Source organism: Cimex lectularius, unplaced genomic scaffold (genome assembly GCF_000648675.2).
Source record: "Cimex lectularius strain Harlan isolate CLEC.00 unplaced genomic scaffold, Clec_2.1 scaffold330, whole genome shotgun sequence".
Taxonomy (NCBI): Eukaryota; Metazoa; Arthropoda; class Insecta; order Hemiptera; family Cimicidae; genus Cimex; species Cimex lectularius.
Genome location: NW_019394173.1, coordinates 305,556 through 333,128, shown reverse-complemented (window position 1 = coordinate 333,128; position 27,573 = coordinate 305,556). Strand labels below are relative to the sequence as shown.

The 27,573-nt window shown below is 35.6% G+C and overlaps 1 protein-coding gene and 1 long non-coding RNA gene across 2 annotated transcripts in view; one reads left to right on the top strand and one right to left on the bottom strand.

Annotated features, from left to right (window-relative positions):
* LOC106663186 (chitooligosaccharidolytic beta-N-acetylglucosaminidase) overlaps window positions 1-21,877 on the top strand; it is a 36,605-nt gene extending 14,728 nt beyond the window's left edge. Inside the window, exons 2-9 of the mRNA XM_014387837.2 lie at window positions 4,807-4,889; window positions 5,852-5,995; window positions 18,991-19,232; window positions 19,287-19,514; window positions 19,569-19,662; window positions 19,728-20,276; window positions 21,236-21,417; window positions 21,475-21,877. Of these exons, the coding sequence (XP_014243323.1) occupies window positions 4,813-4,889; window positions 5,852-5,995; window positions 18,991-19,232; window positions 19,287-19,514; window positions 19,569-19,662; window positions 19,728-20,276; window positions 21,236-21,417; window positions 21,475-21,710 (1,752 nt within the window). The 5' untranslated portion in view covers window positions 4,807-4,812 and the 3' untranslated portion in view covers window positions 21,711-21,877. The remainder of the gene's footprint in view (window positions 1-4,806; window positions 4,890-5,851; window positions 5,996-18,990; window positions 19,233-19,286; window positions 19,515-19,568; window positions 19,663-19,727; window positions 20,277-21,235; window positions 21,418-21,474) is intronic.
* LOC106663188 overlaps window positions 1-27,287 on the bottom strand; it is a 48,650-nt gene extending 21,363 nt beyond the window's left edge. The window contains exon 1 of the long non-coding RNA XR_001340004.2: window positions 27,024-27,287. This is a non-coding gene — a long non-coding RNA (uncharacterized LOC106663188). The remainder of the gene's footprint in view (window positions 1-27,023) is intronic.
* Window positions 27,288-27,573: the final 286 nt, after the last annotated feature.

Sequence of the window (27,573 nt, the reverse complement as noted above, 5' to 3'; positions counted from 1 at the left end):
AAGTCGTAAAACCCAGGAACACACCTTGGGCAGGTAAGATGCGGGACAGTTGAGTGGAATAAGCGAAAACGAGCGGACCAGAAGCATTGGATTCCGTCAATCTAGGTTCCACATGAGATATTATTTTCGACAAACCTTTGAAGAACCCGATAATGTAAAATATCGTCAAATAGTACAAAATGTATATCTCTATAAGGCTAAGACAAATCAAAACTCGTCCAAGATGTTTGTATAAAGGTTTTTTTTTTATCAGCAAGTTAGTTTATACATATTTCCTTCCTTTGAAATAAGTTTTAAAGGTTTTTCATTGTTTTTCTTTCGTCTCAATAGGTTGTAGATGGTTTCCTTTTGTCTAAGTGGTTTTTAGACGAGTTTCCTTTTCGTAAAGTAGGTAACCAGTACACTGGTTTTCTTATTGCCAAAAATATGTTTCATCTGTTTCCCTTCCGTCAGAATAGGGTCTACATGGGTTTTCCTTTCGTAAAATTAGGTTGTAAGTGCGTTTCCTTTCGTCTTATAATTTTACTTCAAGTTGAAGTTAGGTTGTACATGGATTTTCTTTAGTTAAACTAGGTCTTACATAGGTTTTCCTTTCGTCAAAGTCGTACACGAGTTTACTTCAGTTGAAGTTAAGTTGTACGTGGGCTTTCTTTCGGCAATCTAAGTTATACACGGGTTTTACTATAGTTGAAGTTAGGTTGTACGTGGATAGGGTTTTCCTTATATGAGTTCGGTTGTACGTACAGGTTTTCCTGTTGTCAAAGTAGGTTTTGCATTAGTTTCCTTATTCAGAATGTAAGTATGTCTATTCATGTTCCCCTGACTACAGAATTACATTGTTGTCTCTTGTCCTCGTTTTTTGTCTGTTTTCAACCTGCGGATTTCTGGGACTTTTTAGCCTGACCGTCCTGGCTTCTCGTTCGATGTGGATTTTGAACATTTTTCCCACGGTAAGGGCACGCGGAATCGACTGGGAGTGTTGTTCCTTGAAATTCAACCAGGTCTAGAGTGCTGACGCGGCTGCTGATGATGTTGAATCCTATTTAAGTGAAAAAAACAAATTTGTAGTAGTTGTCTCTTAGCCTTTCTCCAAAGATATTGGATGATCTTTTTCAAATTTATGGAGATAGAACATGAGGGGGGGGGCAATATAGGGTGGAAAGTTAGCGAGACCCATCCGTCCAATATGAGCCAGGGGTGAGAATATGGGATAAACGGGAACACCCTGTTTACACCCTGACCTGTCAAAAAAAGGCTTTTCCTTTGGCCGAGGAAGTGTCAAGACCGATGGGAAAAGACCTGGAAAATCCCACAAGAAACTATTACATCCAAAGGAATGAGTTCGAAACTAAAACTTCCATAAATGACAAATTTAATTAAACGGATTCTCCACAAACTTATTAACAGAAGAGTAGGTTGTAAATTGGATAGTGTTTAATATATCAGCTCTAGTATTAAATTCCGTCGAAATTTAAAGCTTTAAAACACATAACAGCATTGTGCCTTCACGGCGTGTAAATCGACGTTGACCATGGAGAAAAGTCTGAATGATTTACCTTGACAAAAGGAGAATGCATGTACAAATTATAAAATATTAAAAGGACCGGTATATGTACAAAGTACTTTGTGGACGAAAAAAACTCTAAAAATCTACGTGAAAGAAAGAATCAATCCACGTACGTATTTTGGCGAAATGAAAATTCAAGTAAATCATGCTTTGTCGGATAACCTAATTTAACCAAAAGAAAACCTACGTACAAACCGCTTTCGAACGAGAAAACCAATGTAACACCTATTTAGAAGAAGGGAATAAAGCCTACTTTTCTCATTTTGACAACTTTAATTTAACCTACTTTGACGAAGGCTAAACCCATGTTCAACCAATCAAGAAGAAATAGAAAACAAAGCATTTATCACCTTTAACGAAAGTTAACTCATGTAAAATATTGTTTGACGTTAAAAAACCCATGAAAAACATACTTTGACGATACGAAAACCCGCATAAAATATACTTTGAAGATAAAAAAACCCATGTGCAAAAAATATACTTTGACGATAAGAAAAGCCATGAAAAATATACTTTGACGATAAGAGAACCCACATAAAATATACTTTGGAGTTATAAAAACCCACGTAAAATATACTTAAGACGTTAAGAAAACCCGTTACTATCAAAGCAAAAGAAATTCTGTCGAAGTTGAACAATTAATGTACATGGGTTTTGTTAACGTCAAAGTATATTTTTCATGGCCTTTCTTATCGTCAAAGTATATTTGCACTTGGGTTTTCTTAACGTCAAAGTATATTTTATATGGGTTTTCTTATCGTAAAAGTATGTTTTTCATGGGTTTTCCTAACGTCAAAGTATATTTAATATGGGCTTTTTTAACGTCAAAGTATGTTTTTCATGGCTTTTCTTATCGTCAAAGTATATTTTACATAAGTATATTTTACAATACATATATTTTACAATATATATATTTTACATATATACATACATATACATATATTTTACAAAGTATATTTTACATACGTCAAAGTATATTTTATGTGGGTTTTCTTATCGTAAAAGTATGTTTTTCATGGCTTTTCTTATCGTCAAAGTATATTTTACATAGGTATATTTTACAATACATATATTTTACATATATACATACATATACATATATTTTACAAAGTATATTTTACATACGTCAAAGTATATATTATGTGGGTTTTCTTATCGTAAAAGTATGTTTTTCATGGCTTTTCTTATCGTCAAAGTATGTTTTTCATGGCTTTTCTTATCGTCAAAGTATGTTTTTCATGGCTTTTCTTATCGTCAAAGTATATTTTACATAGGTATATTTTACAATACATATATATATANGACGATAAGAAAAGCCATGAAAAACATACTTTTACGATAAGAAAACCAACATAAAATATACTTTGAAGTTAAAAAAACCCATTCGCAAATATACTTTGACGATAAGAAAAGCCATGAAAAATATACTTTGGCGTTAAGAAAACCCATTACAAATATACTTTGACGTTAAAAAAAACATGTAAAATAGACTTTGACGTTAGAAAAACCCCGGAAAAACATATATTGACGATAAGAAAACCCATGTAGAATATACTTTGACTTTAAGAAAGCCCATGTAAAATACACCTTGACGTTAAGGAAATCCACGTACAAATAAACTTTGACGATAAAAAAAACCAATGTAAAATACACTTTGGCGATAAGAAAAGCCATCAAAAACATACTTTGACGATAAGAAAACCCATGTAAAATATACTTTGACGTTAAAAAAAGACCATATTAAACATACTTTGACGTTAGGAAAACCCATGAAAAACATACTTTTACGATAAGAAAACCTATATAAAATATACTTTTATGAATATGTTCTCAAGCACAAATTCCTTTATGTTAAAGAACGCACATATAATCTACTTTTACGAACAAACATATCACAAGCACAAACTTGTTTAAGATAGTACACCCAAGTATAGTGAACGTTTACGTAGATCTTACGTACAGCATAGTGTTATAATGAATAATTCAAAGAAAATGTATTTTTATGGTAGTAAAACCTGTGTGAAGCCTACTTTTCGATAAACTAACTCCAATGCAGATTTTCGATTGAAAAAAAAAAAACTTTATCGATCAAAAACAATGTATAATTGTTAATAATTAATAAAGTTTTGAACCATATTTTTCTCTTTTTAAAAAGAACCGATTAAAATGGGAAAGAGAAATAGATGGAATAGGAGGACCAAGCTCAAAAGTATCTGAGACTTATTGATTTTCCGATCCATACTTGTCGAAATCGCACATCTTCTTCACAACATACATCTTGATTACAACCATGATCGACTTCCGTATCGGGAATCCATTTAGTCCTTTTTTTACGAGGGTAATTATTTCCCCCCAGTGAGGACTCATTAAGGCGTATTGGCGAATGGATATTCTCTCGACATTTTTACCGTTCCGAGGAAAACCAAGCCGGTCACAACGCGGGATAAAGCCAACCTGGAAGATCCTGTGGGCGGATATCGCCCACATAACGAATTACGGCCAGGATGTTTTAAAAGCGTACGGATAAGGAAACGGCCGGGATTATACAAACGGTCTTTCTGCGCGTTTTCACGCCCCTTTTCCTAGTCCAATTTCAGATAAAAGACCCCCGCAGGACACGTTTACTTTCTTATACGTCCTATTTTTCATGCCTATTGTTAAAGAGTGAAAATGAGAAATTGTTTTTCACGATTATAAAAGATCTGTTGAAATTTTTTAGGTAGTTGCCTTGGAGTATTGTCTCAAAGGGATGATATAGGCCCCGAAACTCAATTTGAGGGCTGAAAGCTCTGGTGAAAAGCCACCCCCTCAAGTATAACGACGGCTTAATGCGTTTAGGGCTCGACAGGATTGAAAATCAACGAGATTATCGTGCGCGAAGGAGGAAAAGGATCGTCGATTCAGATGCCGGGGTCACGGCCCCGATAACTATCGAGCACATTTTTTTCAACAAATCATAGCAGCGATCATACGATCATTGAACGAACAAGCGAGAAAAACTGGTCCGCCAGTGCTCCTGCTTTAATCTTCAATTCACGCTTAATGGATTGATAAAAAGATGTTACTCCGCGGACCGTGAACACGGTTCACGTGCTTATTTATAAAGAATCGGAAGAAAATCATACAGCGAGGGCGGGCAGACCAGACTGTCCAACGGTTAAAATTTAACGACTGTATTAACGTAGCACATTAATTATTGAATATATATAAGTAATTCTTTGGTTTTTCTTTTCTTCTAGGAAAACATGAGAGAACTATCAGCTCTGGTTTCGCTTTTCGTTCTTTCCGTTGCCCAAGGAAAGAATGACAACGTAATGAATAAGTAAGTCATTTTAGTTGTTATTTGTCATTACCGATCATTCGTGTTTCAGCATTTCGCCACCTTCAATGTTGGGTCAGGAAGATTTCTTTTATATGTATATTTAGATGGGTTTTCTTTCGTCAAAGTTAGGTTATAGATACGTCACTTGTCGTTTAAGTAGACTTTTCGACTTACTTTCAATGTAAGTAAAACCTAAGTACGACTTACTTTGACGAAAGGAAAACCCATGTACAACCTAACTTCAACATAACTAAAACCCAAGTAAGACTTACTTCAACGTAAGTGAAACCCAAGTACGACTTATTTGACGAAAGGAAAACTCATGTATAACCTAACTTCAACATAACTAAAACCCAAGTACGACTTACTTCAACGTAAGTGAAACCCAAGTACGACTTACTTTGACGAAAGGAAAACCCATGTACAGCCTAACTTCAACACAAGTAAAACCCCAGTACGACTTACTTTGACGAAAGGAAAACCCAAGTACGACTTACTTCAACGTAAGTAAAACCCAAGTACGACTTACTTTGACGAAAGGAAAACCCATGTACAGTTTAACTTTTATTTATGTATAAATTTTGAAATAATGTTTGGTTGTATACGCTTGTGGAATGGAGTGGATTTTAAGATAAAAACAATCATTCATCAAGCTCTCCTGTTGAATATGTATATTTATTGTTTTTAATTAATGATAGTCACCCTCCAACAGAGAAAGCATCCTAGATATATTTCTAATCTTTAAAAATAAATGACCGCCACTTAATTGGTGGGAATATTTTTTTCTTTTCTCCACCTTTTGAAAATTGAACTTTCGACGAGTCAATTGAATACGCCGGTGAAAGCAATTTGAATAACAATTGCCTGTTAATAATTTACAAAGTGAAATCTCACAATTGAAAGAAAAAGTATAATAATAACGTTCATTGTTTCATTTAATGACCTAGCGGTTTTTTTTTCAGGTTCATATGCAGCCAGGGCAAATGCATTCAGGCGAGTATGAACCCGTCCGACAGGGTCCGCTACGACTCGCTCGACCTTTGCAGGTTGATATGCAGCGGACACGGCAACCTCTGGCCAATCCCGACGGTGACGTTCGATCTCGGGTGAGTTGGTTTATAATTGATAATTTTTAATATTATAATTAATAACTCATGCTTTGTATGTGGTTTAATTGGATTTTCACCAAAGATAATTAGGAGGAAAAAAATAACTAGACGATTTTTATCGTTAACATGGCAGTTTAACGGAATGCTATTAGGCCTCGATAGTTCGATACAAAAACATAAAACTTCTTGTGACACAATGGAATATTGTTAACCAGGCTAAAAGGTAGCACACTCCGACCTGAGGTTCTTGGATGCCACAAAGAAATAAAATGACATTGACATTTTGAGGATATGAAAAAGAAGAAGATGTGAACAATTCTCAACATAACAATTACATTATATGTCGTCGGAGATTTTAATAATCCTAACTGTCGCCGGGTTTGTCTGTCTTTTCTTTGATAAAGGGAGAACCCAAGAAGTTTAAGTTTAAACCTTCTTTGACTTATAGCAAAATACATGTTAAAACCTACTACTTTGACGAAAGTAAGACAACTAAAACGTACTTTGGCAAAGGGAAAACCCAAGCCAAAACTTTCTTTGACTTACAGAAAAAACCCTGTTAAAAACCGACGACTTCGATGACGATTAAGCCCCAACTAAAACTTACGTTAACCAAAGTAAATCTCAAAACATAAAACCTGTTTGAACGGCTGTTTGTTAACTGCTAAGGTTTATTGTTTTATGTTTGAGTTGTTTTATAATTGTATGTTGTTTGTATTTCTTTGTAGCATTATATTCTATTAATTTCCTTTAAATCCACTAGGTTTTTACAATTTTCGTTCAGCGTTTGTAGATCTTATGACCGTTGAGAGGAATTTCTTCCGATTAAATTCCGACCGATCAAAGGCATTGCCTCCGCAATGCTAATTGGGATCGATATAGGGCAGACCACGGCTCCAAACCCCTCGAACAAGGAGGGTATCGAATATTATCAGGAGCCGGGGCAATTAATTGTAAAAGGGGACACTGAGTAAGACCAGGATGAAAAAAGTCGACGTAGCCAGGCCTCGTGCCAACTCGACCAAGTGGACATAAATTGGGGCGAAGTTTCAGGTAGTTCATTCTTCACCTCTGACCCACGGAAATTTCCGCTCCATTTGCCCTTCTTCCGATAAAAGTCAGACGGCAATAAAGTGAGATTCGCCTCCCTGCGGTGGAAAAGCTTTTGACTTTTTGCTCTAGCTCACTGGAAAAGTGTCCTGAGCTAAGGATGTTTGCAGTCGGATTGGATGTCGTGTTGGACGGATTCCACCAACAAGAAACTTTTTGGATGAAAAGTTGTATTAATAAACAGACCATTTATAATTTTCATTCCAACAAATTCTTTCTTGAACATGAGAAAGTACTTTTGAACCCTTGGCTCACCCCTAGAAAAGAATTTCATCATCCGAGAGTCGTTTGCCCCCTTCTCGCCCCAGGATGTCTAATTTCTTTCGGATATTATCGTCAGAACCTCCCTTTCCAGGGTGAAATCCAAAGCACAAGTTAAACAATAATAAAAAACGGCCTTCTCGTTTGAAAAGCTTCTAAATTAAAGTTCTCCCTCTTCTCTGCCAAATAAATAAAGTCCCACGACGTAAAATCAGTAACACCTATTTCGATTTCGAGAAACTCAAGGGAAACCTACTTAGATGAAGGTAAAGCCAATGTAATTCTTACTTGCACTGAAAGAAATCCGTGTATAACCTACCTGGACAATAAGAAAACCAATGTGAAACCTACTTTGACAAAATGGAAACTCACGAGAAACAAACTTTGACTGAAAAGAAATCCATCTGAAACACACTATGGCAATAGAAAAACAAATGTGAAACCTACTTTGACGAAAGGATAAACGTCTACAATTTCATATTTACCAATGGAAACCCTATGTACGACCGACTTTTACCAAAGGCAACCCCACCCGAAACGTACTTTAGCAATAAGAAAACCAATGTGAAACCTAAACATGAAAAGTGAACAACTTTGATTAAAGGAAACCGATCAACAACCTAACTACACTAAACGCATTTGCCATGAAGAGCATCATAAAAATACAAGGCCTATGCTTCTATAATGAAATGCTGTAGTTAAAAAACGAGGTTATATACCAAGAGATAACCTCTGAAAAGAAATTACCTCTAACCCCCTTCAGCTTGCATTAACAAAAAGTAAAATGTGAGTAATGACCACAAGAAGAAATACAGATCTAGGGGACTAAAACCGAAAATGGTTCACTAGCTATGTCAGTAATAAGGCCCAAAATTAACTATGACTCACTAATCTGATGGAGGAAAGCTAAGCAAAAACAAGCTACCGAAACATTAGGCAGCATAAAAAACTGACAAACTTAGGTATCACATAAGCCATGAAAAAATACCGTCAACTGCACTATAAACTCTGCTAAACCTACTTCCAGCGGAAATATTTATGCAAGGAAAAGCGAGGACTTTGGGCACACAATAATAATTAATTACAATTAATTAAGGTTTTTAGTTTAAATAAAGATATTAATAAAATCATACACCCATTCTTAGACATGGAGACTGTCTACATGATCTCGGAAACATGCTTTACAACGTTCTATACGGTCTCAAGAGACTATAAAGGAGGATATATCAGGCGTTTTCTGTACAAGCCGAAAATATGAAAAATTCAACTAATTAGGGAAGTACACCTCAGTTTTTGTGTGACTTTTAAAAAGGGATTTCATTGGCATCCTCATAAGATCGGATAGCTAAGCAGCTATTAAAGCATGTAAATAAATTACATCAAAATTAACCAATGAACGCATTCAAAATTTACAAAACGTGAGGAAACAACAACCTGATATCTTGGGTAGCAGGACGCAAGGGATAGGAAACGAAAAAGCAAACCGTGGAAAGAGAAGGATCTGTAATACCATATGCCCTGAACCTATTCTTGCGATAACAAAAACAATCACAGCATTATCCATCCCAGAATGGATCCAAAAAAGGAGAAGCGGATAAACTCTAGCGGTGCTGGACACAGTAAAATACAAAAACAACCAAAACGAGCACTGCTATAGTTAAAGAGGCTAAACTCAGAGGATTGATAGGACTATTTACCGATCACTGGTATCTGCGAAAACATCTTCACAATATTAGCATATTCAACGATGGCCCCATTTGTAGGTTATGCAACGGGGCCGCCCATATAATCTTCGAATGCGAAGCAACAGCCCAATGTACACAAACAAAACCAAGGGAAAGGATTTGTTCGGAAAGGATCGAGTCAATTGCACTGAACTAAGGAACTAGGACAGTACAATAAGAGAAGGCTGCATTGCTTGGGGAACGAACAACCCCCACATTCTTATATCTATGATCATCATCACATCCTAACTTTACAAGGAAACGAAACAAATTTACAACCTACTCTGAAGAAAGTGATACCCACCTGAGCATGAAAGCTGCCGCAGTGTAAAACAGAAATGTCCACTCTGATCTCCAATGTCATCATCGGCAGTACCCTAAAACTGTCATTTCTACTCTTGGTGGATCAGTTTTACATTGGCAGTGGATAATTCTCGCATTGGTACCGATAGTAGCATGTTTTGACGAAGAGAAAACCCAATGTGAAATCTACGGAGACGAAGGGAAAACCAAAAGTTAAGCCAATTTTGACTACAAGTAAAACCTACTTTAAGGAAGAAAAAACCTATGTGAAATTTGCTTTGACGATGTAAAACCCAAGTATAACCTTATTTTAATGCCAGAAAACATTTGTAAAACACACTATATGCAAAAAATATTAAAGATCTAGGTAGCAATCAAGGGCGGATCGAGGTTGGTCATCCGGGGGGGAGGCTAAAAATTTCTCTTTTTCTTTTTTTTCTTCACAAGCACAGGGGATCTAAAAATCAATCGGGAGAAAACTACACATCGTTTTTCGGCCCAACGCAATACTTTCTCCTCCTTCAAAGGGAAAAACTGAAAAAAATAACTCGATTTAAAAGATTCAATACTTTAATTTCAAAAAGGAACATATTTTTAATATATTTCCAAAATGTTTTTCCGTCATAGTCTGCAATGTAAAGTTTTTAGTGAACAAAATTACCGAATATAAAAAAATTAGTCACCTACTTAGAGGTTCTTCTACATCGAGAGATCGATCGAATAAGAAGATTAGGGGCAGAAATCAGAAAAGCATCAGAAGGACATGTCTAATCACGAAAAAATCATGGTCTGCAATGTAATTTTTCAGCACAAAACATGAACAAAAAAACCCTCACGGCAGCTCTGGGAGGTAGATTTCTTTCTTTTGCAGAATCAATCCAGCGGTGCTAAAAATTTGCTACTTTAAAAATTATAGAATAATTTCAAAACCATGGGTATATATTATTTGTTTTTTAAAAAACGTGACATCATAAACATATTGCAATAATAAAACATTAATCTAATGTTTTTGTTTCTTATTAATAGCGTTAAATTAGATTTAGGCCATTTTTTCCTAGACCACTGAAAATAATAAAAATAAAATATAGTAGAAATCCGTACATCCGGACTTAAAGAGACCACCGAGACGTCCGGATGACCGAAAGTCCGGATAATCCGAAAATTTGTGATTTTATTAGTATCGTGTCATAAAAACGGAAAATAACAAACATACGAAAGTGAACACTTTTGTTCGTATATCAAGTAACATTTAAAGTATAGGTAATTTTTATTAGTTTTATGTTCGTTTAAGTTCGGGGCACGCGTTTCTCGAAAAATGTATACGTAAAAAATACCTAACAAAAATATATTTAATAAATAAAAACCTTTTCAATGGAAGCCAACATACGAACAACACGAGGCAACAATTTCTAATCTTTTAAAATAGTATCCACCTTTTATTTATTTATTTATTTTTAAACAAAAACGTGCCTCTCCGATCGAGTGACTAGTGGAAGGGCGATTTGGCGGCCTTTTCAAATTTCGAACGACGAATTAAAGGTCCCATAGTTGAATTATGAATTTAAAAAATTAATATACGTACATTGAGAATTATGAAAAATTACAAAAAAATGTGTGTTGTTTAGTGACTGCTTTAGTGAGAAAACACACTAGTTTTTATTTGGAGATCGTGGGACGATACCACTAAACAGTACTATACCAGACCGCATCTCACGATCTCCAAATAATTTACAAAAAATATTTTAACAAACGGGTCCGGATCATCGGGGTCCGGATAAACGGGTTTGCTCTGTAATGGCATACTAGTTAACTACGTAGTTTGAAATTTTATTTAAGCTACTTAATTAATTATTTTCTCGCTTTACTTTACTATTACTTTTTGGTAACAATGTGAGATTTACGGAAAAAGACGTGTGATGGCCACACCATATATTTTAATAATATACACAATTTTAAGGGTTTTAGCTTTTTACCGTAATTTCTCCGATAATTTAAAAGAAATCTTAGCATATTTGTTAACATAGAAGTTAAAGAAACGCCTACGGTTTCATTTTATTACAAAAAAGAAATTAATTTGATCTTTTAAAGGAAAGAAATTAGGTTTGAAAGTGCCCTATTTGAGAAAAAAATCATGATTAAAAATGGGATTTTTTCAAATTATGATAACTTTTAAAATACTGCTTGGATTTAAGCCAAACCGGGTTTAAAAGTTACAGGAAGAATTCAGTTTAAAAACAGTACCAAAAATGTGAAAATCCAATAATGACGGGCGTAGCTAGGAAGGAGTGAAGTTAAACAAACCGTGCTGGTTGTTGGGCGAAAGAAAACGAAAAATGGCAAAAATTTTGATTACTTTTTTTTTACTTTAATCGCCTATAACTCTGCGACCCCCAGTCGGTTTGGCTGAAAAACAATCGCAACCGTCCTTATAGGATTCTTTATCACCCTGCCAAATTTCATTGCAATGCGATCACTAGACAGCGCTAGATTTTTGAAAGAAATCTACCTAAAATTAAACATCAACTTACAGGTTTTTTGATATGAAATGGAGTGATCGAAGTATCGGGGGGACAACAAAACCAAAGGGTGACCAGTTAAGAGGAAACTGATTTAATTTAGGGAAGGTTTATCAGATCAAGGTTTATCATCATTTTCGCTTAATTAAGGCTAAACTAAGACATACTACATATAATAGATAACATTGTCACATAGCTCCAGGGGGGAGGGGGATAATTGCCCTTTTACACCCCCCTTGGATACGCCACTGTTACCAATAAAAATACCCATTTACATCTTTTTCGCGTGTCATGTCTTGGGTTGGACAGATAGCTCAGTGAATAAATTATGACACAAAAACTAAAAAAAGGTTCGATTTCATAAACAAAATACGGATTATGTCGAATCGTGGGATTTGGCACTTGGTTGGTGGCCTACATATTGGTATAGCGTTCCGTGTAAAAGTATTGTCCCAGTTGATTTTGTCAATAATAAAAATTGATCGGGTGTAAACAGAGGCCGCTAGTCACGCTAAAAGCTAGTTGCAACGTCTGTATCAATAAAGTTAATTATCTTGTGGTGCAATGTTTTTACCATCACGAAGGCTTTGCCTGGTGGATGTCAGGACTTACAAAGAGACGGACCCAAGTGTGTTACAGACTTGGACCAAACATTTTTTGGTGATTCTACACTCCAAAATATCGTTCACGTATCAACTTCTTGTGAATAGGCCCTGCTTTCGCCAATGTTTTTGTTTTATTTTGAAAATTGAAATTTTCCGTTAATATTTTTTTTATTTTTCGACCTCAACATTTTAACTTATGATTTTTCCTTCTTGAAGGTGGGATAATAGGTCATCTCAAAAAATCCACAACCAGTTTTTATCTTCAACGTTTCGGATTTATTTTAATCCTTCCTCAGGTGAGTTAACGCAATGGTTAAAACAGTAGTCTTCAGTCATTAATATTTTATAACAGTTTATTTTAAAAAAGAGCCAGTGTGGTACATATTTAAGTCTTTCAGACTCCGAACAAACGTTTTAATAAAAAATTAAATTAAAAAAATTAAAAATTAATATTAAAACGTTTGTTTTAATTAAAACTGTTATAACATATTAATGACTGACGACCACTGTTTTAACCATTGCGTTAACTCACCTGAGGAAGGATTAAAATAAATCCGAAACGTTGTGGATAAAAACTAGTTGTGGTTTTTTTGAAATGACCTATTATCCCACCTTCAAGAAGGAAAAATATAGGTTAATATTTTTATTTCGCCATTCTATCCGCTTGAATGAACTATGTGAATGTATCTTAATCTATCAATGTTTATCAATAACCAAAAAATTTCTAAAAATCAAATATTTTGAAGTAAACTAGGTCATAAATTATTTTTCGTGAAACTAATATGAAATTTCATTTTAGCGTCTCTAGAATCCCTTAAATATAAATGAAGAGTGGAAATTCCAAACGTTCTAAGTGCCAATCTCCTCAAAACTGAGATTTTTCTTAATATGTTCTACGTGCCAATAACCCTAATAACGTTCTAAGTGCTACACTTTTTTTTTTGGGGGGGGGGACGCAACCACCAAGGGTCATGATTGTCCCCATGACTATCTCATTAGAGGTTAGAGCCACCCTCGCGGGACGGTCGACCTATCTATCTATATTTATTTATCTATATTCTATACCTATATCTATTATTATTATTATTATTATTATTTATTATCTTTATTAGTATCATATCTAATTATTATTATCTTACTATCTTTATTCTATATCTATACATCTTTATCTATCTGATCTAGTGTATACAGAGAAGGACAAACAGTGTGAGCTCATCTTTTGTCGAGTAGATTTGCTGATTTGTGAAAATTAAACAAATTACGTATACTATCGTGATTGTCGCCTAGCATTTCTTGGATGCTTATAGGCAAGGAGTGCAGAAGTCTATGGGCTGTATATAATGTGTATGACGTAAGTATATGTTTGATTGTGACGATCTGATTGCACATTCCGTGCCTCTCGCCCCATCAAATGACCCTTAGCGTCCAATCCTCAACCGTGCAAGAACCACTTCTCTTCTACTATTTCTGAATGAAGCAGGCCATGCATCTACAGAGTCCTTTATTTCCTCTAGTTTGTTTTCAGATATATTAGTCCAGACCTGTTTCCATTGACCCTTAACTTTTAACTTGTAAACTACGGTCATATCACCCTTTGGAACGTTCCTGATTTGAAGGCCTGTAATGGCTGCTTCTTTTGCAGCTTCATCTGCCAAATGGTTTCCATTAATATTTACATGTCCAGGAACCCAGACGAAATAAACTCTCCTTCCCTGCAGTTGGAGGCTCCCCAGTGACGCGAGTACCTCCTGCTCACTGGGATCATCTGAATAGGGGTGGTCCAAGGCATGTAAGACCGATTCTGAATCAGAGCAAATCACGTAGCTACGGAACATATGAAATTTAGAGACTTCCGTATTGCTAGTAGCTCAGCGCTATAGTTGCTACAGAAATGATGTAGAGAGAAAAGAAATTTGTTAGGGCTACACTTCTTTAAAAGTGTTTTGTTGAGTTTGTCATAGATGGCACTGGTCTAAGTTTGTGGCATGATTTTTCCAAAGGTTTTATGTGCCATGGCGTATCTGCCAATTGGGGAATCAGAATTTGGTTCCTGCATTTTACGTCTAGTGAATTCATTTGACATTTTCGGCTGAAAGAAACTGGTTATGTGGTCAGATAATAGTGCAGGCCAAAATAAAACCGTACTCTCAATTTTAATAACATTTTTAGTACAACTTGGACATTTTGAAGAGATTGTTCAGAAAATTCCAATAAGCGCTTCTAATAATAGTTTTTTTTTTATCATGTGATCGAGACTTCGCCATTATTGGAAAGAGGTAAGGAGGTTCCAAATGTTTCACTCCGACAGATTTACAAAATGTGGCATCAGCTAAAGTTACATGGAACATTCCTACTGTCTAGACTTAAAACACGCCTGTGACTCTATATTAATTTTCCAATTACAAAGGCTACTATGATAAAAGTTTATCCAGTATAAGTCCACATTCAATGACACAGACTTGTGGAAACGTGTTAATGTACAAAAAAAGGGGCTAAATCTGATGATGTTAAAAATGTTTGGATGTCATTGATTCAGAAGCCATTCCTGTCGAATAGCTAGAAAAAATATTTCTCTGCCATGTTGGATTTTTTGCTAGAAACTGCTAAAAACTAGTATCAAAACATTCTAAATAATGAAACTTTAATTTATCTTTATACGCTAATTAAATCTATTAATTATTTAGGTTTATCATGTTCTATGTATCAATGTACTTTTTATTCAAAGAGTTCTATGTACCACCGAACATAGAACGCTTCTTCAATTTCTTATTTTTTTGGATATTAGGGAGTATGTGTTTGCTTTTCATTGCACTAGCTGCGAAAGAATATACTCCTATATTACCAATAAAATACATTTCAATAAAGTTTTTGAGCTACCATTTGACTTACGCAATTTTATTGCTTTTCTGAAAGAAATAACAGATGGCACTTAGAACATTTGGAATTTGCACTCTTCAAATTTTTCTTTGAATTTAAATATATTGTTTTTTGGCCACAAAAAGTTTTTTGATTTTGAAGAAGTCGTTATCGGAATGTCTGATTGAAACGGCTATAATTCAAAAACGGCTAAAAGAACTTGATCGTCAAACATAGCTTCTGAAAGAAGAGGAACGTAGCTTTTTAAAGACATATGTACCATAAAAATATATAAAATATTTCTACAGAAAAATACACAAAATAGGAAAATGATTTGTCAGAATTAAAACTAGTTTTTTTAATGGAAATAATAGTCCGATTTAAATGATTGATATAGCTATAAAATGCACTTGACTATTTATTTAAATGGAACTATCAACCACGAAAATCCATCCATTGGCTTTTAAGAAAAATGATGTCAGAGCTTGCCTGAAGAAGGTCTTTGAAATTATGAGTCCAAAAATTAATTTACACCGATTTCCGCGAAAATCGCTTTCTAAGGGTTTCATAACGCTATAATCAGGACAATGAGGTCAAATCCATGTTTTGATCATTTTCTGACCTACTTTGCTTAGAGAATGTTTGTTAAAATATGCAAAAAAAAACAGTGTTTTGTTCATTTGTCTTTTTAAATCATACCAAATTACAATTAAATAATTACAGCGTCGTAGAACATTTCTGTTGTTATGCTAACCAACAATGAACTTACCACACCTACAATAAAAACAATATTTTTAAAATTCCAAATAAGATTTATCCTCATTCAGAAATCGGTCAAAACTTGGAATTGACCTCATTATCGTGTTTCTAGCGTTATGAAATCCTAAGATACCGACTTTCTTGCCAGAGAAGAAAATTCAGGGAAGTAACCATTAATTTTCATTGATTTTTTTTCCGTTTATGTATCTTCTAATCTATTCCTAACATTTTTTAACTATAGTTGACCTGATTAGTTATTTCTTTACCTTTAATCTTTTGACATTACTTAATTTAATATGTTTAAGTTTAAATATAAAATTTTACATTTTTTTAGATTTTACATTTTGTTCATTTGCTTTTTACCTTAATTTTTACTAATTCACTGTTCTAAATTTATTATATTATAATGGACGTCGATCGTAAAAACTCACCACCACATTATCAACAAAATACAAATTCGTTAATTTTGATAATTCTGTCTGAATGAATTTATCTGTTTACTTATATCGTTTAAATTAAAATATAAATAAAAATTATAAGTTTAAAGTAAATTTAATTAAATTAGCACAAATAGTTATTTATAGATTAAAAAATATTATATTTGGTGAAATAAATTCATTGTTAGTTAAGTTTAAAAAAATGTTCTACGATGCCGAATATTCTCATTTGGTATGATTTAAAAAGGATAAGTCAACAAAATTCTGCATATTTTAGCAAACATTCTGTAAGTAAAGTCGGTCAAAAATGGTCAAAACATGGATTTGACCTCATTTTCGTGATTCTAGCGTTATGAAACATTTAGTACCGATTTTCGCGGAAATCGGTGTAATTTAATTTTTTTGACTCATAATTTCGACGACCGATTTTCATGTTGATTATTAGAAAGAAATTGTCAAGTGCATTTTATAACTGTATCAAACATTAAAGTAGGGCTATTATTACAATTTAAAAAAAAGAAGATTAATATTTTCCCATTTTCTGTATTTTCTTGTAGAAATATTTTATATATTTTTATGGAACGTATGTCATTAAAAAGCTACATTCCTCTTCTTTCAAAAGGTATGTTCGACGTTAAAATTCTTTTAGCCGTTTGTGAATTATAGCCGATTCAATCTGATATTCCGATAACGACTATTTAAATTCAAAAATTGGAAAAATTTTTAGAGGTCAAAAAATCCATAATTTAAATTCATATTTATGAGGCTCTGGAGGTGCTAAAACGAAATTTCATATTAATTTCACCAAAAAAATTTATGACCTAGTTTACTTTAAAAATATTTGATTTTTAGAATTTTTTGGTTATCGATAAACTTTGATGGCTTTTACTGTAATATTATTGCAACCTAATTAAAAAATGATGTAAAATGATATATTAAAATGAATTAATTAAATTTACTTAGTCACATAGTTTTCATTAATATTTTAATGTAAACAATATAAATAAATAAATTCATTCAACCAGAATTGAATTTTGTTGATAATGTGTTGTAGAGTTTTGCTAATCAACGTCCATTATAATGTGTGGTGATTAGTGACCGTTAATCGATATTTATTTAGAAATCCTGAGATGCGGTCTGGTGTGATGTAAGTTTCAGAAAAACATTTTCTTTATCGTGCCAACGTTTCGATCTTTATTGAGATCATCTTCAGGGCTCAAAGTGTTTGTCTTCTGTGTAATTGTGTCATTCTTGAGTGTCGTGACGAGAGTGCCATTATAATATAATAAATATCGGTACAAAGCAAATTAACAAAATGTAAAATGTTATATTTAAAATTAAAAAAATTAAATTAAGCTATGTCAAAAAATTAAAGGTAAAGAAATAACTAATCATGCCAACTATAGTTAAAAAATGTTAGGAATAGATTAGGAGATGATATATAAATTTAAAAAAATCAATGAAAATTAGTGGTTACTTCCCTGAATTTTCTTCTCTGGCAAGAAAGTCGTAAAGAAAAAAAGACCTCATTGTCCTGATTATAGCGTTATGAAACCCTTAGATACCGATTTTCGCGGAAATTATGTAAATTAATATTTGACTTCATTTCAAATTTCAAAGACCTTCTTCAGGCAGCCCGACTGACATTCCTAGTGCAAGCTCTGACATCATTTTTCTCAAAAGCTAGTGGATTGAGAGTTTTTTTTAATGATTGATCGATAGTTCGATTTAAATAAATTTAGTCAAGTGCATTTTATAGCTATATCAAACATTAAAATCCCACCATTATTTCCATTTTAAAAAAAGTATTTTCTTGTAGAAATATTTTATATATATTTTTATGGTACATATAACATTAAAAAGCTACGTTCCTCTTCTTTCCAAAGGTACGTTTGGTGATAAAATTCTTTTAGCCGTTTTTGAATGTAGCATTTTCAATCAGATATTCCGATAACGACGTCTTAAAAATCATAAAAGTTTTTTTGGGTCAAAATGCAGTATATTTAAAATAACCAAAAATGTATATTTAGGAGACTCTAGCGGTGCTAAAACGAAATTTCATATTAGTCTAGCGAAAAAAAATTTCATGACCTATTGATTGAAAAATATTTAATTTTTACAATTTTTTTGGTTTTTGATAAACTTTGATAGCTGTTATATTTTTACTGCATTCTACATAAAAAATGCTGTAAATGCTCATATAGTTGATTTGAGCAAGTAGAACGGCGGAATAAAAATATTAAAAAAAGAAACAGGAAAATTGCGAAAGCAGGGCCCATTTACAAGGAATTGCGGATACAGATATTTTGGAGTGTAGAATCATCAAAAAAAGGTTTGGTCAAAATCCTTTCAACTTACCTGGTCGCCCCTTGGTTTGTTTTTTTTCTTTTTTTTTTAAACCGTGTTTGTAATTTTCCGCAGGCACATGGTAATGGAGGTTGACCCATCCAAGATTCAAGTGGTGCTCGAATCGGCCCCAGTCCAGACTCGGGAGTACATCCGGAAAATCAGCGACATATTCTTCGCCCGTCTGTACAGTCAGTGCGCCAACACGACGACTCGCGCATTGACGAGCGTGCACATACACATGCGCGTCATATCGCCTTCGACGGAACTCAAGCTGCTCACAGACGAGTCCTACAAGCTCTCTATAAAGAACTATGGTACGTTTATTTTACGTCAAACCGGTTTTTATCTATAACGAAATTCGATCGCAGGGAAGAACATCGAGGTTGAGATCAACGCGACGACCGTCTTCGGCACGAGGCACGCCTTGGAGACTCTCCTGCAGCTTACGGCGACCCAGTACAAAAACAAAAGGTGCGTCATTCTCATGCTCACGAAGGCCGATATCAAAGACAGGCCTGTCTTCAGGCACAGAGGTCTCCTCATCGACACCTCCAGGACGTTCCTTCCCCTCGCAGATATAGAAAGGACCATAGACGGTATAACTTTACTTACAATTGATTTGAATTCCATCACAATGATTTTATTTCCAGGTATGTCTTCTGTCAAGTTGAACGTCCTTCATTGGCACGCTACAGACACTCACAGTTTCCCTCTCGCCTTCGACACTCTGCCTCAACTAGCAGAGTAAGACACCATCTAGTGTCATTTAATCGCATGAAAGTAATCGTTTTTATTTAATGTTTTTCAAGATTGGGGGCTTATTCTTCGAAGGAGGTGTACACGACGAAAGATATGAAGCATGTTATCGAGTACGGGAAGCTGCGAGGAGTACGAGTCCTTCTTGAAATCGATTCGCCGGGACATGCCGGCAACGGATGGCAGTTCGGAGAGAAGAACGGCCTCGGTAAACTGTCCCTCTGCGTCAACAAAGAGCCTTGGCGTCGTTACTGCGTACAGCCGCCGTGCGGCCAGATGAATCCGGCGAACCCGAACCTATACAGAGTACTTGGCCAGATGTACAAGGAGATCTCGACAATGTTCCAGCAGGAGATGTTCCACATGGGCGGCGACGAGGTTCACCTCCCCTGCTGGATGGCAAGCGACGAGGTGTTAAAGTACATGGACGAACACCGGATCCCGAGGACGGAAGACGGCTATATGACACTTTGGGCCGAGTTCCACGGAAAGGCGCTCAACGCTTGGGACCGCGCTGTCGGACATTCACACACGAGGCCGGTTCTTTGGTCAAGCCAGCTTACATCACCCGAAAGGATTACGGACTATTTAGACCCGAAAAGGTTCGTCTTTTCCTCAACGAAATTTCACTCTGGTATTCACAATTAACCCATGTGAGATTTGAGTAATAGTGACTTCATCTAGGGTATCATGTCTTCTCATTAGGTAGCCAAAGTACTTCAATTTTCCCTTTAATTTCATTCCCTCAAGTGAGCAGTCTGACTTCAATTCCTGGAGTATGGTTTGTTCTTCTCGCAGTACTAGGCACACTCAGTATTTTTCTCCAACACCACCATTAGATAGCATCTATCCTCTTTCGCTCAGCTTCCTTACGGACTAACTCTCGCAGTCATAGGCAACTAATGAAACACCATTGTTTTAACTATGCGGGATTTTGTTGTCAGTGTGACGACTCTGCTCTTAACTATTTTATCAAGATATGCTGCTCTCCTCCCAAGAAGTACACGTCTTATGATTTCCTGGCTGCAATCAGCGTCTGCAGTAAACTTGCGCTTAAAAGTACAGACTGTCACTGTCTCCTCTTGTTCTCCTTCTATTTACAAGTTATCAATCAAGCTGGTTAACATAAGCACTGTTTTTTTAGGGTTAACTGCAATCCTGCTTTTGCACTTTCTTCTCTCACTTTCAATTCTTCTCGTTTTTTGCCACATGCCAAAGTGGTATCATCTGCATATCTGAGTTTGTTAATGTTTTTCCAGCAATTTTACCTCTAGCCTTGTATTTCTCAAACCCAGCATGTGCTCTGCGTACAGGTTGAATAAATAGGGTTAATGTGTGTATTAAGCTGTACTCCTTTCCCAATTTTAAACCAGTCTGCGGTTCCTTGCTCTGTTTGTACTGTTGCTACTTGGTCGTTATAAAGATTCCTTAAGAAGCAGGCAAGATGACTTTGTCTCCACTCACCACCAAGAACTTGCAAAAATTTATGAGACCCACACAGTCAAAGGCTTTAGAATAGTGAATAAAACAGAAAGAGATGTTTGATATCAATTGTTACCAGGTACATAATTGAAACGTGGGCCGATGCCAACGACCCTCTTCCAGAAGATCTGATCTCGAAGGGGTACTCGGTGATTTACGCCACAAGGGATGTTTGGTACTTGGACCACGGCTTCTGGGGACAGACGACTTACCACAACTGGGCCAAAGTCTACGATTACCAGATACCGTTGGACTATTCAGGTATTTTGCTTTTTTTGTACTTTATTTTATTTTTATTTTTTTAACATTCTTTTTAAGTGCTTGGAGGCGAAGCGTGCATGTGGGGCGAGCTGGCATCCACGTACAACTTTGACATGAAGGTGTGGCCGAGGGCTGCCGCCCTAGCAGAACGTCTCTGGTCGTCACCTCCGATCAAATCGATGGACGCCAAGTACAGGCTGATCGCCCAGGTCGGCAGACTTTTCAAACTCGGTATCAATGCGGATCAAATCATGCCCGAATGGTGCTCCCTCAATGAAGGCCGGTGCGAATAAACAGCCTAACAGACGGCCTCATTACAATAATTGATATGTATATAACACCGTATCGTCGATTGTGTATTTCTTGTCATTGAAATTCTAGATTATTAACCTATGTAAATATTAGCGTTTGCTGCGGTGAATTATTAGTCGATAATTTCTTAATAAAACAATAAAACGTGCCTACGCTTATTTTTCCCTACCATTGTTTTGAATTTTAAACTGTTTGTATATTAAAAAGGTGAACACAACAGTCTTCCGAACCAGGATTCTGGTTGGTCTCCTTGCCACTTAAGAAAGCACGTGCACCGGATAAGAGTTCAGCCAGATGTGCAGATGCTGCCAGGAAGAGGAGGAGACTGCAGAACACATTCTGTGTGTTAAGGTCTATGTAGGTGGAGGTTCTTGCAACCAGGACAAGAAAAACCGCAAGCAAGATTCTACACTAAGGAGCCGCTGGCAAAGCTATGAAGGCTGATTGACAACCTGAAGCTGGCCAGTGAGTTATAAAAAACAGGGGAGCACAATCTATTCAGGTCAAGGTGCAGTAGGCCTTGTGGCCGCCTCTTTTATCCCTGCAATAGCCTTATTACCGGACCACAGTGTTCAAGCCACACCTCAGATAGACCTTATATATCACGTTGGTGCAAAATTAATGCACGTTTTGAAAATTTATTTTATTTTCGAGGTGATTGCCATGTAAACAAAGCTAAATTCTTAAATCTAATTTATGGATTATAATAAATTCTTTTAAATGTTATCTTTTATACAAAACCGCCGGTAACCCAATACAGTTTGGGGGAGGGAAGCATTAGCGAATGCACGGTACAGCAATGGTTTCAGAGATTTTGTCTTGGAGATTTCGGTCTGTTGACTGAAGAAAATTCACGTAAAATAACACGAGAAAATTCGGATGAGCTCTGGAGCAAACTGATAAAGTAAAGCAGCTCGGAAAGTGGGTACCGCACGAACTATCCGAAGCCCAAAGAAATCGACGTTTTGCAATTTGCACCATCAAAATCATCCATTTCTGGAAATGGACTCAGTGAGATAACAAGAGGTGGTTGGACAAGGATGAAGCGCCATAACACTCACCGAAACTATCTGCATCCAAAATAATGGATTTGGATGGTGTACTGCTAGGGTTATCGCTATAATTTCCTGAATTATGGTGAAACTATCACAACAGAGAAAGATTGTCAAAATGCGTGGGAAAGTACAAAGTCTTTGTCCATTGGTAAACCGCAAGGGGGCGATTCTTCTTCACGTTAACGCCAGGACACATGTCGCAATAAGACTTGGACTTGGATATGAAAACTTCCCGCACCCTCCATACTCACCCGACCTTTCGCCTGCAGACTTCCACTTTTTAGGCATTTTGATCAATTCTTGAGGGATAAAATTTTTAGAGAACACGGTGAAACCGAAAACCCAAGACTTTATTGTGAGTCGACATAAAGATTAAATTGAAAATAGTTTTGCCAGCCTTTTCAAAATCTGCATTATTTTTGCACCAGCCCAATACAATCTATCAAAGAATCGAGGTTGATATATTGGATATTGGATTGATATAATATATTGGAGCTGAGTGCTTAGCCGCGTACAGTACAAAACATGAATAATAATCTACACGATTATAGAACCTAACTGTTAACTTGACAAAAATAATAGAGTTTAAAGAGGTGGGGGGAAGGCGACCAGCAGTGGATGGTTTTATGGTAAAAAAGAAATATTAAAAAATATAATTTCATTTCAATGAAAAGTAAACTGCATGTAAACAAGGCATAGGTTCCACCTGGAATTCTCTCATAACAAATTATTGTGTTCCTCTAAATATAAAACATAAGCCGTTTGATTCTGTGAGCAGAGCTGTTACTTTGTTTATTTGGAAACTGACCATTAGTTATATAAAGAAAGTATTGATACAGAAACCATGCCCTCTTAAAAAATATTTAGCAGATTGTATTTTAACTATTAAAATCGGCTGGGTCAAGGAAATATATGAGCTATGGTGCAAGTTTAATTTCAGCGTGAACCGTATCTATGAAAAAGATAGTAATTATGTAAATGAACACTAGAAAAACTTTAACTATGTTTTATGGCAAATTTATATAATGCTAGACGTACAGCCAAATGTTGTATATAAAATTTTAAATGTTCAACTTGGCGGACATAAATTTACGGATAATAAAAATAGGAGGTATTTTATGGCTACAATATTTAACATTAGGGGTGAATTATTGAAACTAAATTACTCAGTGGGTAGACCCCAGGATCGGCAGAAGTGTATGCCCTGTGCAATAATGGGAGCTATTCAAAACACGATTTCACAGCAATATGCCCAATTTTAAAATATATAAAATAAATTATGTTTCAAAAAAGAAAAATTGGAGTGGGAAGAATTTATTAATTATTTGAATGGTAGCAAGTGGGAAAATTTAGTCAGTTAAGTGCTGGAATTTTCAGGGTGTTCGGCTACTCGTGTTACAAACTTTGCCAGTAGATTCTGCATTCAAAATGGAACCAAAAAGTCCTAATTATCTATGGTTCGAATCTCAACAGTTTCAGAGTTATTCCCCTTTTTTCTGATGTTTTAAGATTTCACCTTGTTTCAAATAAAAAATGATAACTCCAAAATTAAAAGGTTTTGGACAAATCAATTGGTACCGTTGAAAACTACTAATTCACTACTTTCGTGGTCCGCTTGACCAATTAATACATGACAATTAATTAAGGTTTTTAGTTGAGATGAAAAAAGTCTATGGCACGAGAGGGATTCGAACCCACGACCTTCGGCTAGATACGCCGCTGTTCTACCACCTGAGCTATCGTGACCTCGATCCACTCGAACATCAACTCCCCATCTCAACCCCACCTTATGAATTTTCCCTCCTTTTGCCATTTTTCAAATGTGTAATCGGTTTGGATTCTCGACGACAATTGAAATGGCGACGGAGAGCTTTAGTGAAGTGTACTTCATTTTTAAGTAACGAAAGTAGTGAATTAATGATTTAAAAATGAGGTACACTTTCCAGTGGATCGAGGTCATGATAGCTCAGGTGGTAGAGCAGCGGCGTATCTAGCCGAAGGTCGTGGGTTCGAATTCCTCTCGTGCCATAGACTTTTTTTCATCTCAACTAAAACCTTAATTAATTGTCATTGAAAACTACGTTAAATTTCCAATAAGATGTGATCAATACTAAACTTGTAAAAGTTGGTGAAATAAGCGTTTTAGTAACCAGAACTTTGAAAAAAAATTGTTTTTCAAAGTTGAGAAACTTACTATGGTGATTCTAAACTATTTCCAAACCTAGAGACCAGCAAATTTCAGAAAACGTACTCCATTTATTATCCTTTTCAGTGGTGTAATTGTTTTTTTAATTACTTTATTTCAAAGATGAAGAAATAGATGAAGGAAAGGAAAAAACTGTAGTTGAACTCACATATATCCATACAACCCTTACCATCCCAACTGTCCATAATGGACGCGGAACACCCTTTCTTCTACATGCCTTTTTCACTTTAAGTAATTTAAAATATTAATTTAAATATTAAAGTAATTGGATGAAGCATTCCTGAAATGCAAGAACGGGAAGGCCCCGGGACCTGATGGCCTTAATAACGAGTTTTTGAAACAGATGCCCAGAAATGGCCCACTCCCTTCCTTTACAATAAATTTTTAGCAATGAGACTGAATTGTGTTTCCAACAACTGGAAATTTGCATAAGTCATCATGATAAAAAAAAGGAAAACCGGCGAACTAAGTCAAATCATAGAGACCAAGACGCTAGTACCGACAGCCTCTAAGATTTTCGAAAAGATTTCTAAAAAGGATAAAACCCATTTTAGAAAAACAGAAAATCATGACCAACAATTTGGATTCCGAACAAGACAATCAACAATAATCCAAATTCACCGAGTAACCGACCTAAATAGAAAAATCTCTTGAATAAAAACAAATTTATTATTCTTTCATCCTTGATGTCTCACAAGCTTCAGACAAGTTCTGGCATGAACGAAATAATTAATACACTAAAAGGGATGCTACCAAAGCAGCACGTAAATATTGTCAGTTCCTACCTGACCGACAGACATTCTAGAGTCAAGAAGATAATTCAGAATTAAAAACAATAAAATCAGGACTGCCACTAGGTAGCATGTTAAGTCCACTGCTTTACTTGTTATACACCCTAGTGATTTTCCGAACTGGTGCACACTAACACACGGTATTAATTGTTTTAAAAGAAATATGCCCAATAAACAAAATTATGGAATTGAAATCTTTTATTTTCTTATTTGTTAAAATACCTTAATTAAATTTTTCTTCAGTAAAAAACAATAATTTCTGAGCAATTATTATGTTTTTATTGCGAACAACCGGCGCAACGAGGAGAGCGCACCGGCCGGCAGGCAAACTGCCCAAGCGAGAGAGGGGATCTACGAGCGACGAGGAGACGTCAGATATAGCATTGGCAGCAACACCTGCATTAAATCAAATAATTTCCTCCATTCTGAAGAAAAAAAAAAGAAAAAAAACGAGAAGTGGACATCTCTCAACCCACATTCACTCGCACTGGCAAGGGGCCTTTCCTGGGAAAGGCTCGACCAAAATTTGGACTCATATTTAGCAGATTTGTTCTTTTAATTTTTTTAACACCCTTTGGGAAAGGTTTTCTTTGTTTGATTGTTTGTTTGTAAATACATTTATTGTAAAGGTGAGCATTTAAGTGTGATCATTATTTTTCCTTTCTTTGGTTAAAGAACGTTGGCGTTTGCCATAGGAATAAAAGTGGTAGCAAAGTGGTTGCAGGCGGTTGTGGTGACCAAAGGGTGTTAAAAAATTAAAAAAAAATAAAAAGTGAATGTTGGATGAGAGGTGTCCACTTCTCGACGTCTGCAGCCAGTCTTGATTTTCCGCGGGTCTTGCTTCCAGGCTAGATCGGACCTCTCATCAGTCGTCGCTCGTAAATCCCCTCTCTCGATCGGCGGTTTGCCGGCCGGTGCGCTCTCCTCGTTGCGCGGGCTGTTCGTAATACAACTTATAATAAAAATAAAATAAAAATGCTATGGAAAATAAATATTACAAAATTGGCATCCCTATTCATTTTTGAGCAGTGTAATTGAAATATCTAAAAGAAAAATGGCAGTATTTCCACCGAGTCACACTATCTCCCGCCTTGAACGTCCCAGGCGACCGACACGGACTGGATAAAATGCATTACACGCTTTGGCCAAATGATTTATTTATTTGTTTAATAACAGTTAGAAGCCAACAACCAATATGTAATATCTATGTAATATACGTAAATTTAATCAAAACTGGCCTACCTTGAGGGCTTCGGCTGAATCCGACGTGTTAAGGAGACGAACGGCGATCTTGACTCGGCACTCACGTTAACCTTTGGCGAACTATTCGCGGAAGTAAAACGATGCAAATAACGTGATAGAAATTGGAAGCAAGGAAAACTAAGTAGTTAAGGGACGGAAGCAATTTTGAAACAAAACAAAATATTGGAAGCAAAATCGAATAACGTTTCACAAACGGAAGAAAAAATGGTATTAAAAACCGTTAACCGTGTACTGTGTAGAACAAAAGGCAAGAAAAAATGGAGTGGGGTTGAGGGGGGAGCAAATAAGATTTTAAGGGCGGCAAACTTCACCTAAAAAAAAAATCGTAAACTGTGCGAACAATTACCATTTGTACAAATTAAAAATATATTCTGCTCTGAAATATATTTTTTACAATTTTTATTTGTAATTTTAATTGTATTTAATTTTTTTTTTTACATCATTATATCCTTAGGTGGAGCCAGCAAACTGATACTATTGTTCTTCCAGTTTTTTCATCGCCAGACTGGGTTGTAGCGGTTATGGCTAT